The sequence below is a fragment of the Saccopteryx leptura genome, chromosome 1 (assembly GCF_036850995.1).
Source record: "Saccopteryx leptura isolate mSacLep1 chromosome 1, mSacLep1_pri_phased_curated, whole genome shotgun sequence".
Lineage (NCBI taxonomy): Eukaryota > Metazoa > Chordata > Mammalia > Chiroptera > Emballonuridae > Saccopteryx > Saccopteryx leptura.
Window position 1 is genome coordinate 93,463,015 of NC_089503.1, and position 19,611 is coordinate 93,482,625.

Consider the following 19,611-nt stretch of genomic DNA (forward strand, 5'->3'; position numbering starts at 1 on the left):
CCTGCTTCTCTCCCCTTCTCTCTCTCTCTTCTATTAAAAAAAAAGGATAAATCTGAAAAAAATATAAAGTTTACTGTAATGTGCAAGTTAAGTTTATGTTAAATATCTATAAACTTCTTGAAGAGTAAGATGACAACAGTGTTGTTCACTGTTTTATCTGCAGTGCCTGGAATGTAATAGTAGGTTCTCAATAAATAATTGCTGACTGTTAGTATAAATGAGATTCCAGTGTTCTTAATGGTTTTGAAATCCTTTGAGAATAAAAGGTCAGTTCTGCTTTTAAAATTAGTTGTATACTATTGTGATAATAAATAAAAAATTCCCTCCTTTCCTGATTGAATTTCTCGACATCAACTATAGGAATGGCCCAGTTTTTTTTAAAAAATCTTATAAAAATTTTACTTATACTTTAAAAATTTTAGCATTCTTTTTTTATTTTTTTATACTTTTCTGAAGTGAGAAGTGAGAGGGGAGGCAGACAGACAGACAGACTCCCACATGTGCCCAACCGGGATCCACCTGGCATGCCCACCAGGGCGTGATGCTCAGCCCCTCTGGGGCGTTGCTCTGCTGCAATCGGAGCCATTCTAGGACCTGAGGCAGAGGCCATGGAGCCATCCTCAGCACCCGGGCCAACTTTGCTCCAGTGGAGCCTTGTCTGCGGGAGGGGAAGAGAAAGATAAAGAGAAAGGAGAGGGGGAAGGATAGAGAAGCAGTTAGACGCTTCTCCTATGTGCCCTGGCTGGGAATCGAACCCGGGACTTCTACATGCTGGGCCGACCCTTTACCACTGAGCCAACCAACCAGGGCCTAGCATTCTTTATAGGATCTTTATTGATATTTTTTTTAAAGTTTAATTGACATAATTTACATATCATAAAATTCTCTGTATTTAGTTCAGTGATTTTTTTACTATTCATTGCCATTAAGTGACAAGAAGAAGTACCTGATTTTGACAGATTTGAAAAATATATGAGTGTGTGCTCTATGATGAGTAAGCTAAGAGACCCTGGGGAGAAAAAACTATGAACTGGTGTTTACTTTTCAAGAATTGCAAACCAGCATTTTAGTCAGTGACATCGTGCATTTCTGAGCTAGCTTAGAATAAACTGTTACAAAAACTAACACAGTAAAAGCATTCTTACATTAATTGTGTTATAGGTGCCTATGTTTCCCTAGGGCAGGAGTTATCTCCATGTGTATTTGTAATTCGCCATGCATCTGGCAGCATAAGCAGAACGCGGTAGGAATTGAACTATTTTGACTTCATGCTCTTTGATGCTTTCAGGCACGGTAACAGCGGCCAATGCCAGCACACTGAATGATGGAGCAGCTGCTTTGGTTTTGATGACTGCAGATGCAGCCAAGAGACTCAATGTTAAACCACTGGCAAGAATAGCAGGTAGAAAATGTTCTGAACATTTGTTTATTCCTAAACCTCCATAAGCCATTCCTGAAACTGAGTTTCCTTGTTGGTAATACATAATATTGAAGCTATTTCTAGCTATAGTGTTGTGCTTTGTGACAAGATATAACTAAAACATGTTTTTTTTTTGTTTTTTTTTTGTATTTTTCTGAAGCTGGAAACGGGGAGAGACAGTCAGACAGACTCCCGCATGCGCCCAACCGGGATCCACCCGGCACGCCCACCAGGGGCGACGCTCTGCCCACCAGGGGGCGATGCTCTGCCCCTCCGGGGCGTCGCTCTGCTGCGACCAGAGCCACTCTAGCGCCTGGGGCAGAGGCCAAGGAGCCATCCCCAGCGCCCAGGCCATCTTTGCTCCAATGGAGCCTTGGCTGCAGGAGGGGAAGAGAGAGACAGAGAGGAAGGAGGGGGTAGGGGTGGAGAAGCAAATGGGCGCTTCTCCTGTGTGCCCTGGCCGGGAATTGAACCCGGGTCCCCCGCACGCCAGGCCGACGCTCTACCGCTGAGCCAACCGGCCAGGGCCTAAAACATGTTTTAACTGAGATAAAAGCTCCTTTAATATTTTTGTTATAATTTATTTTATATAACATTGAGCTTTAAAACTCTTTTCCTGTCCTATAAAATGAGTGGGTGAGTACAGGGTGCATGTTTTACCCTGGCACTATGGGGAAGGGCGCCAGATAAAATCTCATATACCTAAACAAAATATGCAATTAGAAGTCTAGAAATATGAAATCTAGATATTCTGTCACTTATTATTAACTGTGTAGCCTTGACATACAGCAATCTCCTTAAGCCTATTTTTAGCTGTAAAATCTGCCTTGCCTTATTCATAAGGAGTTAAACAGATACTTTGTTACTTTATAAAAACCTTGTAACTGCATTTTATTCATAGTTTAGATCATGGTTTCTTAACCTTAGCTCTATTAATATTTTACAACAAAAAATTGCTTTGTGTCCTGGCCAGTTGGCTCAGTGGTAGAGCGTCGGTCTGGCGTGCAGGAGTCCTGGGTTCGATTCCCGGCCAGGGCACACAGGAGAAGCGCCCATCTGCTTCTCCAGCCCTCCCCCTCTCCTTCCTCTGTGTCTCTCTCTTCCTCTCCCACAGCCAAGGCTCCATTGGAGCAAAGTTGGCCCGGGCGCTGAGGATGGCTCTATGGCCTCTGCCTCAGGCGCTAGAATGGCTCTGGTTGCAACAGAGCAACACCCCAGATGGGCAGAGCATCGCCCCCTGGTGGGCGTACCTGTGGATCCTGGTTGGACGCATGCGGGAGTGTCTGACTGCCTCCCCGTTTCCAGCTTCATAAAAATACAAAAAAAAAATTGCTTTGTTTCGGGGTTTGTTCTGTGCATTGTAGGGTGTTTAGCAGCATCTTTGGCCTCTACCACTAGTTACCACAGTAAGAGGCACTGCGCCTGCTGCAACAACCAAAACTATCTCTAGATAACGCCAGTGTCCCAGGAGACGATTCCCCCTACCCTCTGCTCATGAAGATCAATGGCTTTAAGAGGTGTAGACTCTGAGAAAAGGAACAAATACATTTATGTATCTTAAAGGGGTTGGGAAACTTGCATTTTTGCATAGTATATTTAACAGTTGTTATGTATAGCTTTGGGTGTTTATTAAAAATATTTTTAAAACTCATTTTTTTAAGCATTTGCTGATGCTGCTGTAGAGCCTATTGATTTTCCAATTGCACCTGCATATGCTGTACCTAAGGTGAGAACATATTCCATTCTGCCAACTTTTAAAAATTAATTAATTTATTTATTTTAGAGAGGGAAGAGAGAGAGAGAGAGAAAAAAAAGGGAGAGAAGCAGGAAGCATCAACTGCCATATATGCCTCGACCAGACAAGCCCAAGGTTTTGAACCAGCAACCTCAGCGTTCCAGGTCGACACTTGATCCACTGCGCCACCATAGGCCAGACCTCCATCTGCCAACCTCTGGTTTGCTTATACCGAGGTTGCAGATTTTAGATTTTAAATGTTATTCATCTCTCAAAGCATAGAGATAGCTTGAATTACTTCTAAGTCACACACTAGTATATTAACCACAAAATGGGAGATTGGTATGGCAGAGAAATAAAAGGGAATGCTGAGGGTCCTGGTTTTAAAATTCAGAGAAAATACTCATTACTAAGAGAGGTCTCTATCTAGAAATGGACCTGTTGGGAGTGGGTGTTAGAGGAAAACTAAAGATAGAACCTACCTACTCCAAATTGTCAGTCTTAAGTCTCTGGAAAGTTGTTAATGAGTCACAAGAAAAGAGAGCCCCGAGGAGGCTGAGGTTTTGAGAGATCTCAGAAGACTTGAACAAATACTCCCTTTCAGAAAAGGGGAGGCCTCATCCAAGAGAGTGAACTTCAGAGGACAGCACTGAGATTAAAAAAAAAAAAGGCAGAAATCAGTGGAGATTAAGGATAGAGAAGGATTTGAAATAGTGGGAATGGATGATCTCTCCAGAGGTGGCAGCTCCCAGAAAGTGACAAAAAGTTCTGGTTCCGAAGGTAGACACCTGAGCAGGCTGGGTTCTGAGAGCCAGAGAAGTAGTTACACTAGGTACCAAGTTTTGTTTTGTGCTGTTGGAGCAGAAGAAGCTATTTGAACTCTATAGTTTAGAAATTTACGTGGGTCCCATGAAGGAAGGCAGGAAGGGTGAGGAATAGTTTCATGTTAATTTTATTGTTGCTCACAACATAAAAAATTCTATGGAAAAAAGGCACTAGCAATATTTTATAAAGATAATCACAACTGTCATCAACATCTTCCTGCCTGTGAAGAACTACCAAAATAGGAGATATTTAAAATAAAAAAAGACTTTAAGGGAGAAAATAATTTAAATAAATAATTTACAGTGAAGTTACAATAGCTCTGACTATGCCCCAAATAACCCCACAGCAACTTTTATAAAGCAGAAACTATAAGGGACACAGTAAAAAAAATGGGAACATACTTATAGTAGAGATTAATATACCTCTGTTATTTGACAGAGCGTTTTTCCAAAATAGAAATAAGAAAATGCAAATAAAATCCTTTGATTATAATGCAATCAGGTGAGATATTAAAATCAGAAAATAAAAGGGCATTCCTCTTGTAAGCTAAGAAGTAAACTCCATGTTTAAATGTCTCTTGCATCAATGGGAAATACTAACTGAATTTCTAGTTAATATTACAGAGTAGGTAAATACGGTGCTTGCGCCTTCCCATGACCACATCAAAATTACAAATTACAGAACAACCATCCACAACCTGAAGAGTAGGTGAACAGAACTGCTATAACTATGGATATATAGAAGAAGCCGCGTCAAGACTGTTGAGAGTGGAGACACGGAACAGGCAGGTCATACACCCACAGTATGGCAATTAAGAATTGGGAGGGATGTCTTGGCTACAGAGGTCCCCTCAGAAGAGTGAGGGGTCCCAGCCCAGGGCCCCAGTGCCAGGTTCTCATAGCATCTGACTGAAAACCAGTGGGGATTGTGGCTGAGTGAGAAGGAGGGCTGCTGAGTCCCGGGCATTCATCTTACAGGGCCTGTGCATGGACTTGCTTGCTCACAAACTCACTCCCACTGGGCTCCAGCACAGGGGACATGGGGAGGAACTACGCTGACTAGCTTCACCGCCAGGGCTGCAGCACAGGGGACATGGGGAGGAACTACGCTGACTAGCTTCACCGCCAGGGCTGCAGGGGCAGGGCTCTGCATGAAAGTACCTGCAGGTGCCATTGTTCCTTTGAGCCCTCCCTCCATCCAGCTGGTAGGCAGGCGCTAAACTGAGCTATTAACCTAATCTAACACTGTTTGCTTTGCCCTGGAGATTCCCCAAGACCTCTGCCCCTTCCCCAGCTCATGTAGCTGATCTGAATGTCTTCCAGCAGCTTATCCACACATGCGCCTCACCTTGGCTCGCAATGTGGACTTTCCTGAAAATATTACGAAGACTCACAATACCCAAACAAGCTTCAGTGCATTATAATCAACTGGCTCCAGTGTGCCCTGTACTTCTTGCTAAATGGCCTCTAGCCTGGCACAACAATGATTGGTCTCAACTTGGCATTGTAATGCCCATCAGGTGGTACCAAATCTGGAATAAACAGTGACCAGTCTTGGCTTGGAATACAGCTTCCATTGAGCAGCCATTAGCATAGTACAAGTGGCAGCTGGCCTCAGCTCACTGTTGTGCCTGCCAAAATGTCCCATGCCTGGCACTAGTGGCAGCCAGCCTTAGTTTGCAGGATAGCCTCTCTGAAGTGCCTTTAAGCCCTGCAGTAGTGGCAACCAACTACAGGTCATTTTGTAACTCCTACTAGGCAATACCAAGCCAAGAAGAAAGTTCTGGCTGACCTTGACATCACCAGAGCCCCTCCTAAGAGCCTCCAGAACTAATACACCTTGGGGCCAGCTTCAGACCACACCAGAGCACCACCCAACCAGCTTCACAAATGACACACCAAAGGATAGACTTGGCTGACATCAGAGCCCCACTAAAGTGACTCGTGCTCAGTGGGGTCAACCCCTGCAAAAGAGCATCTGTTGTAGTCATAGTCATCTCTCATGAGGGTCAACCACACCTACTGACGGGCCAACAGCTGATAAGGTTCAATTACAACAGGAGAGCACACAACCATCACAAGAGATATCCAGAAGCAACGAGGCAAGGGAACCAAAGGACTGGGCCCACAGGACACCTTCCACAGGAAGCTACTCTGCCAAGACCAGGAGACGTACTAGATTTACCTAATACATAGAAATAAACAGGGAGGCAGCCAAAATGAGGAGGCAAAGAAACATATCCTAAATGATAGAACAGAACAGACTCTAGAAAAAGAATTAAACTAAATGGAGACAAGCAATATACTAGACATAGAATTCAAAACACTGGTTGTAAAAAAAAAAACAAACCACTGGTTGTAAGGATGGTCAATTAACTTAGGGCAAGATTAGATGAAGTCTAATCTAACTTCATCAGAAACCATAATCAGAACTTCAGTAGAAACCATAAAAAAGAACCACTCAAAAATGAACAGCCTGGCCCTGGCTGGTTGGCTCAGCGGTAGAGCGTCGGCCTGGCGTGCGGGGGATCTGGGTTCGATTCCCGGCCAAGGCACATAGGAGAGGTGTCCATTTGCTTCTCCATCCCGCCCCCCTCCTTCCTCTCTGTCTCTCTCTTCCCTTCCCGCAGCCAAGGCTCCATTGGAGCAAAGATGGCCCGGGCGCTGGGGATGGCTCCTTGGCCTCTGCCCCAGGCGCTAGAGTGGCTCTGGTTGCGGCAGAGCGACGCCCTCTGGTGGGCAGGGCATCGCCCGTGGTGGGCGTGCCGGGTGGATCCCGGTCGGGCGCATGTGGCAGTCTGTCTGACTGTCTCTCCCCGTTTCCAGCTTCAGAAAAATCCAAAAAAAAAAAAAAATGAACAGCCTGACTGGGTGGTGGCGCAGTGGATAGAGCATTGGACTGGGACGCGGAGGACCCAGGTTTGAGACCTCCGAGGTTGCCAGCTTGAGCGTGGGCTCATCTGGTTTGAGCACAGCTCACCAGCTTGGACCCAAGGTCTCTGGCTCAAGCAAGGGGTTACTTGGTCTGCTGAAGGCTCACGGTCAAGGCACATATGAGAAAGCAATCAATGAACAACTAAGGTGTCGCAACGAAAAACTGATGACTGATGCTTCTCATCTCTCTCCGTTCCTGTCTGTCTGTCCCTATCTATCCCTCTCTCTGACTCTCTCTCTGTCTCTGTAAAAAAAAAAAAAAGAACAATACAATAACTGAAATGAAGAATACATTAGAGGAAATCAACAGCAAATTAGATGAAGCAGATGATCAAATCAGTAACTTGGAAGATTAACATAGAAATAGTTGCCTTGCCCTGGCCAGGTAGCACAGTTGGTTAGAGTATCATCCCAAGGCTCAGAGATTGCTAGTTTGATCCCCAGTCAGGGCACATACAGGTCTATGTTCCTCTTTCTCTTCCCCTCTCTCTAAAATCAGTAAAATAAACAATTAATAAAAATAGTTGCCTTAAATGATATATTAGAACAGGTCTTAACAGTAATTTAAGGATAATGTCATCCAAAGGCAGCAGAATATAAATTCTCAAGTGCATATAGAACATTTCCCAGGATAGACCATATTAGGCTACAAAACAAGTGTCAATAATTTTAAGATGGAAATATCAAACATCATCTCTAGTCACCATGGTATGAAACTAGAAATAAATTATAAGAAGAAAACTGAAAACACACACATAGAGGCTATGTAATATGCTACTAAATAATGAGTGAACAAGATCAAGGAAGAAATTAAGATACGTTGAGACAAAAGTAAAACACATTGACCCAAAATCTACAGGACACAGCCAAAGCAGTTCTAAGAAGGAAACTGGTAGCATAATGGGCTTTCCTCAAGAAACAAGAAAATACCAAATAAACAATCTAACCTTATGGCTAGAGGAACTAGAAAAAGAACAATAAAGAAAGACAAAAGTGAGTAGAAAGAAGGAAATAATAAACAACAGAGTAGAAATAAACAAAATAGCTTAGAAAAACAATACAAAATATCAGTGAAATCAAGAGCTGGCTCTTTGAACAGATAAAATTGATAATCCTTTAGCCAGACTCAAACCAAGAGTATTGTATATCACAAAAATTTGAAAAATAAAATAAATATGGAAAATACAAACCAAAATTACAGATTTTCAAGAAAACAAGTTTTGACTGTTAATTACTTGAACATAATCTATATTTTAAAAATTTTAGGTTCTTAAAGATGCAGGATTGAAAAAAGAAGATGTTACAATGTGGGAAGTCAATGAAGCCTTTAGTCTGGTTGTACTAGCAAACATTAAAATGCTGGAGATTGATCCTCAAAAAGTGAATGTCAATGGAGGAGCTGTTTCCCTAGGGCATCCAATTGGGTAGGTAAAATCATAAAGAAAATTCTCTTAAGTAGGTTAATGGTTGACTTTGTATTACTATCTAAAAGTGCTTCATGGTAATTCCTATTACTGTGTTAAATAGATTTCCTTCCCAACTCCAGTTAAGGCAAACACCACTGTGATAGGATTGAACACAGATATGTAACATTTGTAGCTTGAAAACTATTGTTTTATTCTGAAGATTTAAGATTAAAAATCTATGCTTGGGCTTTTATAAAAGCTATAATAATAAAAAAAAAAAAGCTGTAATCAGTCTTGAAACATCTCCTGAAATTAAGAACGGAAATGAAATTCAGCTACAATAGCAAATTTGGAATAGAAACTATTTTTGTTACTCATAAATTTTATAATTCATTAAAGAACCAAATGCTTTCTTATCCTAGGATGTCTGGAGCCAGGATTGTCACTCATTTGGTTCATGCCTTGAAGCAAGGAGAATATGGTCTTGCCAGTATCTGCAATGGAGGAGGAGGTGCTTCCGCCATGCTGATCCAGAAGCTCTAAGGCAACCCTGTTAGGACAACTCAACTCTGTGGCTAGAAAGGCCTGCTGTGATCAGTGTGACTGACCACCTTGGGAGAGCTTGTACTCAAAATAATGTTTCATTTTTTATTTTCTATATTAACTTTTTTAAAAATAAGGTGAAAAGATCAAATCCCAAAACATTTTGAAATTACAAATAAAATTTTTTCTGCTTTAAATTTTTGTTAATCTTGAAAAGTTCAACATTTTTGTTATAAAGCTCTATTTGAAAAAAAATGTTACCGGAACAAGCTGGGGTTCATGTTGCCCACTGTCCTTTTAGCCATTTCATGAGAATCAGGGACCAAGTAGGTATTATGGGTGTCTTTAATTCAAATTACCAGCAACTCAGGAAGGCAGAGGACACACATTCAAAAGAACTGCCTTAATAGTCCCAGCTGCCTGACCAGTTTCTGTATTTTGGGGGAAGTAAATCATTTATTACTAAGCATAAAGTTAGTCATGTAGTAGGATACAGGTGGTTGGGACTGGCATGCAGGAATGTCCGCCAGGATGCTTGCTGACTCGTTAACTTGGTCTCCAAGGCACTGGCGTCTTGAGTCCTTGGGAACCCACCTGTGAAACAACTCCCTATGCTCCCTGGAAGGATGGATATAAAGCAATGATTATATTGTTCATGAGACAGGCTATTCTTTTGTTTCTTTTTGTAGTAGTAACAGAAAGAAGTGAGAAGAATCAACTTGTAGTTGCAACATTTTAGTTGTTCATTGATTGCTTCTCGTATGTGCCTTGATGGGGAGGGGGCGAGGGTGGGCTCCAGCCAAGCCAATGACCTCTTGCTCAAGCCAGTGACCTTCAACTCAAGCCAGCAACCTTTGGGCTCAAGACAGTGACCATGGGGTTTCGAACCTGGTCCTCTGTGTCCCAAGCCGATGCTCTATCCATTGGGCCACAGCCTGGTCAGGCAAAGTTTTGTATCTTTATAAACAATACTTTTAAGCACCCATGCAACTTTTACTGAAACTTTAACTTATCCTTTGACCAAAATAAAAATAAATGTGTAGGCAAAAAAGCATGCTACCTCCTGACCAGGCAGTGGCTTGGTGGATAGAGCGTCAGATTGAGATGCAGAGGATCCAGGTTCAAGACCCTGAGGTCACCAGCTTGAGCCCAAGATCGCTGGCTCAAGCAAGAGGTCACTTGGTCTGCTATAGCCCCCCAGTCAAGGCACATATGAGAAAGCAATCAATGAACAACTAAGGTGCCACAACAAAGAATTGATGTTTCTCATCTCTCTCCCTTCCTGTCTGTCCCTATCTGTCCCTCTCTCTGACTCTCTCTGTCTCTGTCACACACAAAAAAAGGAAAGCATGCTACCTTATTCTAAGTAATTAAGTTGAACAGATAAAAACTAAAAAAAATTGACTCATTCTATCATTCAAATTTTGATGTCTAAAGTTGAAATTAAACAATTCACTGCCTTAATTGTTTACATGGTTTTAAAAGGAAAATATCAGATAAATTTTCAGTCAATTTAAAAAGTTAAACATGAGGCCCTGGCCGGTTGGCTCAGCATTAGAGCATTGGCCTGGCATGTAGAAGTCCCAGGTTCGATTCCCATCCTGGGCACACAGGAGAAGCACCTATCTGCTTCTCTACCCTTCCCCCTCTTCTTCCTCTCTCTCTCCTCCCTTCCCACATTCAAGGCTCCTTTGGAGCAAAGTTGTCCCTGGCGCTGAGGATGGCTCCGTGGCTCCACTTCAGGTGCTAGAATGGCTCCAATTGCAATGGAGCAACACCCAAGATGGGTTGAGCATCACCCCCTAGTGGACATGCCCACTGGTGGAGTGCATGAGGGAGTCTGTCTCTGCCTCCCCTCTTCTCACTTCAGAAAAAAAAAAAAAGTTAAACATGAATAAAGAACAAAGAATTAGAAATTAGCAAATCAGAAAGTATATAACTGTCAAGAGGTGATTTTGTCAGAAAAAATTAGTCATATGTATTTAAAGAGAACACAAGTAAATATTAGGAAAAAATACTTAATTCTGAAAAAACTCAAGTCCTGACTAGATCAATTAATGCAGAAGAAATTTGAGGGAAGAAACTGTTTTTGTTCTGAAAAAGCCTCCAAGGCTAGATAACTTACTGATGATTTAGTTTTAAGGAACAGTTTTTCCCATTCTAAATAAACTGCTTCAGAAAACAAAAAAATAGGATGTTAGAATAGCGGCTAGTTCTTAGAGTACTAATTATGCTCCAGACATTGACCTAAATGTTTTACGTATATTTTCTTACTTTAATATTGCAATAATATTAAAATGAGTACTATTTATCATTCCAATATTCAGATAAATTAGAGCTGGAAAGTTTTTTGGGGGGCATTTTTAAATTTTTTTTTTTTTTTTTTTTACAGCGACAGAGAGTAAGTCAGAGAAAGGGATAGACAGAGACAGACAGACAGGAACGGAGAGAGATGAGAAGCATCAATCATTAGTTTTTCATTGCGCATTGCAGCACCTTAGTTGTTCATTGATTGCTTTCTCATATGTGCCTTGACTGTGGGCCTTCAGCAGACCAAGTAACCCCTTGCTGGAGCCAGTGACCTTGGGTTCAAGCTGTTGGGCTTTTCCTCAAACCAGATGAGCCCGCATTCAAACTGGCGAGCTTGGGGTCTCGAACCCGGGTCCTCTGCTCTGCATCCCAGTCCGACGCTCTATCCACTGCGCCACCGCCTGGTCAGGCTGGAAAGTTTTAAATTGATTTAAAAAATTGGCAAGAGCTTGAAACCAATCTCATTAGAAGTAAACATTAAATTAAATGTTGACAAATCATATTTAGTTATATTTGAAGAATCACTAAGATTATAAAGTATATCCCTGGCCAAATAGCTTGTTGGTTAGATCATTGTCCAAAGCACAGAAGTTGCTGGTTCAATCTCGGTCAGGAAACATACAGGAACAGATAAATTTTCCTGTCTCTCTAAAAATCAAATAAAAATTAATAAAAAAGATTACAAAGTATACACTATTAGAACTGCTAATATAAAAACTAGCTCACACATTTAATAAAAGCATTAAAAATATTTCTATTGATTTGAAAGAGAAAGGAGAGGTATCAACTCTTTGTTCCACTTAGTTCACTCATTGATTGCCTCTCATGTGCCTGAGAATCCAACCAGCGACCTCTGCACGTGGGGAAGATGCTCCATCCTCTGAGCCACCTGGCCAGAGCTTAAAAATATTTTAATTGATGTCAGAATAGCACCTAAGTTGAACAGATACTCCTACTGTAAACTCTTAAAACACTATAAATAAAATCCAACATTACACTCAACATTTCCATTAAACGAGAGCCTATTTTGGAGCTGTACTAGGAAATGCCTAGTGTGGCAAGAAGAAATGGATTTGGAAAATAATTATTTAAAGGTGATTTATCCCACGTAAAAACTAACCAGGAAAAAAGTTATTAGCTCTAATAGAGTTTCTTATTAAGAAGATCAAATATAAATTAAAATATAAAATATATTTCCTATAGTAATTAATATGGTATGTTTCTGGCACATCCTTAAAAAACAGACCAATGGAACAGACTAGCTTCTAGAAGACAACCCCCTCCTCCACAGCTTGCCACTTGATGACAATGGTAAGTAACAATGCAATGTATTTGGGAAAGGACACTCTGTTCTCAATAAACGGTGCTGATTAATTGGCTATCCATATGGAAAATCAATTCCAGTTGGATGATCAGTGAAGATACAAAAGGTTAAACAATAAAATTTTAAGAAAACCATGGCAAAACACTTAGATACCTGCTATTCATCTGGAAAAGAACTTGTGTGTAGAATACAGAAAGAATACCTACATGTCAGCAATAAAAGGCACACAAGTCAATACAAAATTGGGCAAAAAGTGTGAACTGATACTCCACATAAGGAGATAATCTAAACAGCCAACAAGCATTTAAAATGGTGTCCGATTTTATCAGGAATAATTAAAACCATAATGTGGGCCCTGGCCGGTTGGCTCAGCGGTAGAGCGTCAGCCTGGCGTGCGGGGGACCCGGGTTCGATTCCCGGCCAGGGCACATAGGAGAAGCGTCCATTTGCTTCTCCACCCCCCCCTCCTTCCTCTCTGTCTCTCTTCCCCTCCCGCAGCCAAGGCTCCATTGGAGCAAAGTTGGCCCGGGCGCTGAGGATGGCTCTGTGGCCTCTGCCTCAGGCGCTAGAATGGCTCTGGTCGCGGCAGAGCGACGCCCTGGAGGGACAGAGCATTGCCCCCTGGTGGGCAGAGTGGCACCCCTGGTGGGCGTGCCGGGTGGATCCCGGTCGGGCGCATGCAGGAGTCTGTCTGACTGTCTCTCCCCGTTTCCAGCTTCAGAAAAATACAAAAAAAAAAACAACACAAAACAAAACAAAACCACAATGTGAATGAAAGTAGACCACCTCATCACACCATACACAAGAAAGATCTCAAAATAGATTAAAGACTTAAATGAAGTCATAAAACCACAAAAATCCTAGAAGAAAACATAGGCAGTAAAGTTTCAGACTTTCCTTTTTTTTTTTTTTTTTTTTTTTTTTTTTTTTTTTTTCTGAAGCTGGAAACAGGGAGAGACAGTCAGACAGACTCCCGCATGCGCCCGACCGGGATCCACCCGGCACACCCACCAGGGGCGGTGCTCTGCCCCTCAGGGGGCGATGCTCTGCCCATCCTGGGCGTCGCCATATTGCGACCAGAGCCACTCTAGCGCCTGAGGCAGAGGCCACAGAGCCATGCCCAACGCCCGGGCCATCTTTGCTCCAATGGAGCCTTGGCTGCGGGAGGGGAAGAGAGAGACAGAGAGGAAAGCGCGGCGGAGGGGTGGAGAAGCAAATGGGCGCTTCTCCTATGTGCCCTGGCCGGGAATCGAACCCGGGTCCTCCGCACGCTAGGCCGACGCTCTACCGCTGAGCCAACCGGCCAGGGCCCAGACATTCCTTATAGTAGTATTTTTTCTGATGTTTCCTCAGGCAAAGGAAACAAAAGGAAAAATAAACAAATAGCCCTACACCAAACTAAAAAGCGTTTGCACGGCAAAGGAAACCATTAACAATGAAAGACAACCCACTGAATGGGAAAACATATTTGCCAATGACAAATCTGGTAAGGGCTTAATTTCCAAAATTGATAAAGAACTTACACAACTCAACACCAAAAAGTAAACAATTCAATTAAAAAATGGGCAAAGGCCCTGAACTTTGCCAAAGAGGGTCAAAAGACATATGAAAAGATGCTCAATGTCATTAATCAGAGAGATGCACATTAAAACCACAATGAGATATCACCTCACGCCTGTCAGAATCAATAAATCAACAAACAACAAGTGCTGGTGAGGATGGGGAGAAAAAGGAACCCTTATGCAATGTTGGTAGAATCAGATTGGTGCGGCCACTGTGGAACAGTATAGTTTCCTCAAAAAATTAAAAGCGAAACTGCCTTAAATACCCAGCAATTCCACTTATGGGAATTTATACAAAGAAACCCAAAATACTAATTTGAAAGAATATATGTACCCCTGTGTTTATTGCAGCATTATTAACAACAACCAAGATTTAGAAGCAGCCCAAGCACCCTTTGGTAGATGAGTGAATAAAAAAAGCTGTGGTACTTTTACATAAAGGAATCCTACTTGGCTGTAAAAAAGGGAAATCTTACCTTTTGCGTGGATGGACCTGGTGAATTATACTAAGTGAAATCAGTCAGAGAAAGACAAGTACCACTGATTTCACTTATATGTGAAATTTAATGAATAAATTAAGAAAATAGAAACAGACTCAGAGAGAGAACAGACTGACAGTTGGTGGGCAGATAGCTGAAAAAGGTGAAGAAATTAATCAAGGACAAACAAACAAAAACTCATAGACACAACAGTATGGTGACTCAGAGGGAAAAGGGGCTTGGGAGGTGGAAGAAGGCAAAGGGGGATAAATGGTGATGAAAATAGACTTGACTTTGGGTGGTGAGAGAACGATGCAGTATGCAGATAATGCTACAGAATTGTACACTTGAAACCTATATGGTTTGTTTTTTTATAAAGTCTTCCACAGTCTGGATAAGGTTTTATTCTTTGATTTTTTGGGTTTTTTTTTATTAATTTTAATGAAGTGACATTGATAAATCAGGGTACATATGTTCAGAGAAAACATCTCCAGATTATTTTGACATTTGATTATGTTGCATACCCTTCACCCAAAGTCAAATTGTCTTCTGTCACCTTCTATCTGGTTTTCTTTGTGCCCCTCCTCTGTCCCCACCTCCTCTCTCCCTCCTCACCCCCCCACCCCGTTATCATCACATTCTTGTCCATGTCTCTGAGTCTCATTTTTATGTCCCATCTATGTATGGATTCATATAGTTCTTAGTATTTTTCTGATTTACTTATTTCACTCCGTATAATGTTATCAAGGTCCATCCATGTTATTGTAAATGATCTGATGTCATCATTTCTTATGGCTGAGTACTATTCCATAGTACATATGATATGTACCAAAGCTTTTTAAATCCACTTGTCCACTCACAGACACTTGGGCTATTTCCAGAACTTCGCTATTGTGAACAATGCTGCCATAAACATGGGGGTGCATTTCTCCTTTTGGAACAGTTCTATGGTGTTCTTCGGTATATTCCTAAAAGTGGGGTAGCTGGGTCAAAAGGCAGTTCCATTTTTAACTTTTTGAGGAATCTCCATACTGTTTTCCACAGTGGCTGCACCAGTCTGCATTGCCACCAGCAGTGCAGGAGGGTTCCCTTTTCTCCACATCCTCGCCAGCACTTAATCTATGTTGTTTTGTTGATGAGTGCCATTCTGACTGGTGTGAGGTGATATCTCATTGTGGTTTTAATTTGCATTTCTCTAATGATCAGTGATGTTGAGCATTTTTTTATATGCTTATTGGCCATCTGTATGTCCTCTTTGGAGAAGTGTCTATTCATTTCTTTTGCTCATTTTTTGATTGGATTGTTTGTCTTCTTGGTGTTGAGATTTACAAGTTCTTTATAAATTTTGGTTATTAACTCCTTATCAGACATATTGTCAAATATGTTCTCCCATTGTGTAGTTTGTCTTTATATTCTTATCTTATTGTCTTTAGCTGTGCAAAAGCTTTTTAGTTTAGTCCCATTGGTTTATCCTGTCTTTTTTTTTTTTTTTTTTTTTTTGTATTTTTCTGGAGTTGGAAATGAGGAGGCAGTCAGACTCCCGCATGCGCCCGACAGGGATCCACCTGGCATGCCCACCAGGGGGCGATGCTACGCCCATCTGGGCCGTTGCTCTGTTGTAACCAGAGCCATTCTAGCACCCAAGGCAGAGGCCATAGAGCCATCCCCAGTGCCCGGGCCAACTTTGCTCCAATGGAAACCTGGCTGTGGGAGGGGAAGAGAGAGACAGAGAAGAAAGAGAGGGGGAGGGGTAGAGAAGCAGATGGACACCTCTCCTTGTGCCCTGGCCGGGAATTGAACCCGGGCCTCCTGCATGCCAGGACGACGCTCTACCACTGAGCGAACCGGCCAGGGCCTGTTTATCCTGTCTTTTATTTCACTTGCCCGTGGAGATAAATCAGCAAATATATTGCTGCAAGAGATATCGGAGAGCTTACTGCCCATGTCTTCTTCTAAGATGCTTATGGTTACACGGCTTATATTTAAGTCTTTTATCCATTTTGAGTTGATTTTTGTGAATGGTGTAAGTTGGTGGTCTAGTTTCATTTTTTTGCAGGTAGCTGTCCAATTTTCCCAACACCATTTATTAAAGAGGCTGTCTTTACTCCATTGTATTTCCTTACCTCCTTTGTCAAATATCAGCTGTTCATAGAGCTGTGGGTTTATTTCTGGGTTCTCTATTCTGTTCCATTGATCTATATGCCTGTTCTTATGCCAGTACCAGGCTGTTTTGAATACAATGGCCTTGTAGTAAAACTTGATATCAGAAAGTGTGATACCTCCCACTTTATTCTTCTTTTTTAAGATTGCTGAGGCTATTCGTGTTCTTTTTTGGTTCCATATAAATTTTTGGAATGTGTGATCTATATCTTTAAAGTATGTCATTGGTATTTTAATTGGTATTGCATTAAATTTATAAATTGCTTTGGGTAATATAGACATTTTAATGATGTTTATTCTTCCTAACCATGAATACGGTATATGCTTCCACTTGTTTGTATCTTCCTTGATTTCTTTCATCAATGTTTTATAATTTTCCGAGTACAAGTCTTTAGTCTCCTTGGTTAAATTTACTCCTAGGTACTTTATTTTTTTGGTTGTAATAGTAACAGGAATTGTTTCCTTAATTTCTCTTTCTGACTGTTCATTGTTGGTATATAAAAATGCCTCTGATTTCTGAGTATTAATTATATATCCTGCCACTTTGCTGAATTCATTTATCAGGTCCAGTAGTTTTTTGACAGAGACTTTAGGGTTTTCTATATAAAATATCATATCATCTGCAAATAATGATAGTTTTACTTCTTCTTTTCCAACTTGAATGCCTTTTATTTCTTCTTTTTGTCTGATTGCTGTGGCTAGGACTTTCAGAACTATGTTGAATAAGAGTGGTGAAAGGGGCACCCCTGCCTTGTTCCTGATCTTAAGGGGATTGCTTTTAATTTTTTCACATTGAGTATGATGTTGGCTGTGGGTTTGTCATAGATGGCCTTTATCATGTTGAGGTATGTTCTCTGTATTCCCACTTTGCTGAGAGTTTTGATCTTGAATGGGTGCTGGATTTTATCAAATGCTTTTTCTGCATCTATTGAAATTATCATGTGGTTTTTCTCCTTCCTTTTGTTTATGTGATGAATCACATTGATAGATTTGCAAATATTGTACCAGCTTTGCCTCCCCAGAATAAATCCCACTTGATCATGGTGTATGATTTTTTTCCATATATTGTTGGATCCGGTTTCTAATATTTTGTTGAGGATTTTAGCATCTATATTCATCAGGGATATTGGACTATAATTTTCTTTCTTTGTGTTGTCTTTGCCTGGTTTTGGAATGAGAATTATGCTCACCTCATAAAAGGAGCTTGGAAGTCTTCCTTCCTCTTGAATTTTTTGAAATAGCTTGAGAAGGATAGAAATTAGTTCTTCTTTGAATATTTGGTAGAATTCACTTGTGAAGCCATCAGGCCCAGGACTTTTCTTTGTTGAGAGTTTTTTCATAACTGTTTTTATCTCATTTGGTGTGATTGGTCTGTTTAGGTTTTCTGATTCTTCCAGATTGATTTTTGGAAGATTGTATGTTTCAAGGAATTTGTCTATTTCATCTAGGTTGTCTAGCTTTTTGGCATACACTTCTTTGCCGGGGTCCAGCCCCGGGGGGTATCCAGGGGTCCCACAGGAGGAGATGGCGTCGGCGAAATCGAGTGAGAGAGCCGAATTCTTTTCTTTCTCTTTATTCTCTAGTTAGCATTTACTGCCAGGCATCTCTCTCAAATGCTAGTACAGCTCCTTTTTTATACACACACACCAAGTTACAATTACATGGTATTAATCATTGCTTCTGTTTCACTATGTTTACATGTTTCCAGATAACAGTTAATTTATATCTATAAACTACAAATCAGGTGACAAATCATTCAAAGTATAATTAAAAAATAACTTGAATAGCGATAACATTGGTAAAAGCTTTTAAAGGATTAGTATTAACTAATAACTCAACTTTACTGTTGTTGTGAGTCAAGGGGCAGAGAGAGATTAACAGACAAAATCATTAGGGATTAGCAAAGGACCACCGCTTGCTCAGGCAAATGGCCTTGAATTTATGCAGTGTCCTAACTTTTCTCACAAGATAACAAAAGGCTTGCCCATAAAGAAATTGACATAACATTAAGAGTAACTTTTACTTAAAGATATATAGAGTGCACTCGCAAGATAGCTTAGTAGCAACATAATTTCAGAAGACATTAATTGCTATTGCTTCTATGGATGCCCCCCCATACCTCTCATTATCTGAAGAAAGAAATTTTGGGGGAGGTATACAAACCTCATGAGAGTGTCTCACTGAGAAAGCCCAGCAACTGCCTTCAGTCATAAAACAATTCTCTTAGCAAAACATTCTTTTCTTGCTGACTGCATTCCCATCCCAAGCCATGCAACAGGCCATTCCATTACACTTTACCTAAGATTCTAATGTCTAGTTAAACTTTATTTATTTACTATATTCACACACTAGTAAATTCTAACTATATTCTTCTTAGAGTGTGCCACTATCTGCAGATCAAATAAGCAAGAAGAAAGGAAAGTTTCTCTACTCTATCACATGAAAAGGCTACGGAGGAAAAATGATGAATTAAGTGAAGGCCGAAAGGTGCTCTGCACAGCCACTGCCTTCTACCCATACACAAGTCACAATCTATTCTTTCTAACATGATTAAGAAGAAATTCTCCTACAAACTTAACCCTTTACGAGGGATATCATAAGCAGCCTCTTATGTTTATGAGCCCAGTTCAAGGGGCTTACAGGCTTTTCTGTGGAACTTACACCTTCTGTCTCATTTCCAAAGAAATTACTACAAATCTACAGGGAAAGCACGGTACTATTATTCCTGTGCCATAAATAATAGCACACACCCAGAAAAGGGGGGAATATAAGGCCAGATTAATTCAAAAGATTAAAGGGGGAAGTATCATTGTGCCTTTCCTTACGGTGACTTTGTCAACCCGCAGCTGTTGGTCTTTACTGTGGTGACTCTATCTTCTTTTGCTGTGACTTTGTCAACCAGCAGTTGTGGATC

At 41.1% G+C, this 19,611-nt stretch overlaps 1 protein-coding gene across 1 annotated transcript in view; it reads left to right on the forward strand.

The window, feature by feature from the left end:
- Positions 1–9,059, forward strand: part of ACAT1 (acetyl-CoA acetyltransferase 1) — a 30,699-nt gene extending 21,640 nt beyond the window's left edge. Inside the window, exons 9-12 of the mRNA XM_066371603.1 lie at positions 1,289–1,402; positions 3,082–3,146; positions 8,180–8,337; positions 8,742–9,059. Of these exons, the coding sequence (XP_066227700.1) occupies positions 1,289–1,402; positions 3,082–3,146; positions 8,180–8,337; positions 8,742–8,862 (458 nt within the window). The 3' untranslated portion in view covers positions 8,863–9,059. The remainder of the gene's footprint in view (positions 1–1,288; positions 1,403–3,081; positions 3,147–8,179; positions 8,338–8,741) is intronic.
- Positions 9,060–19,611: the final 10,552 nt, after the last annotated feature.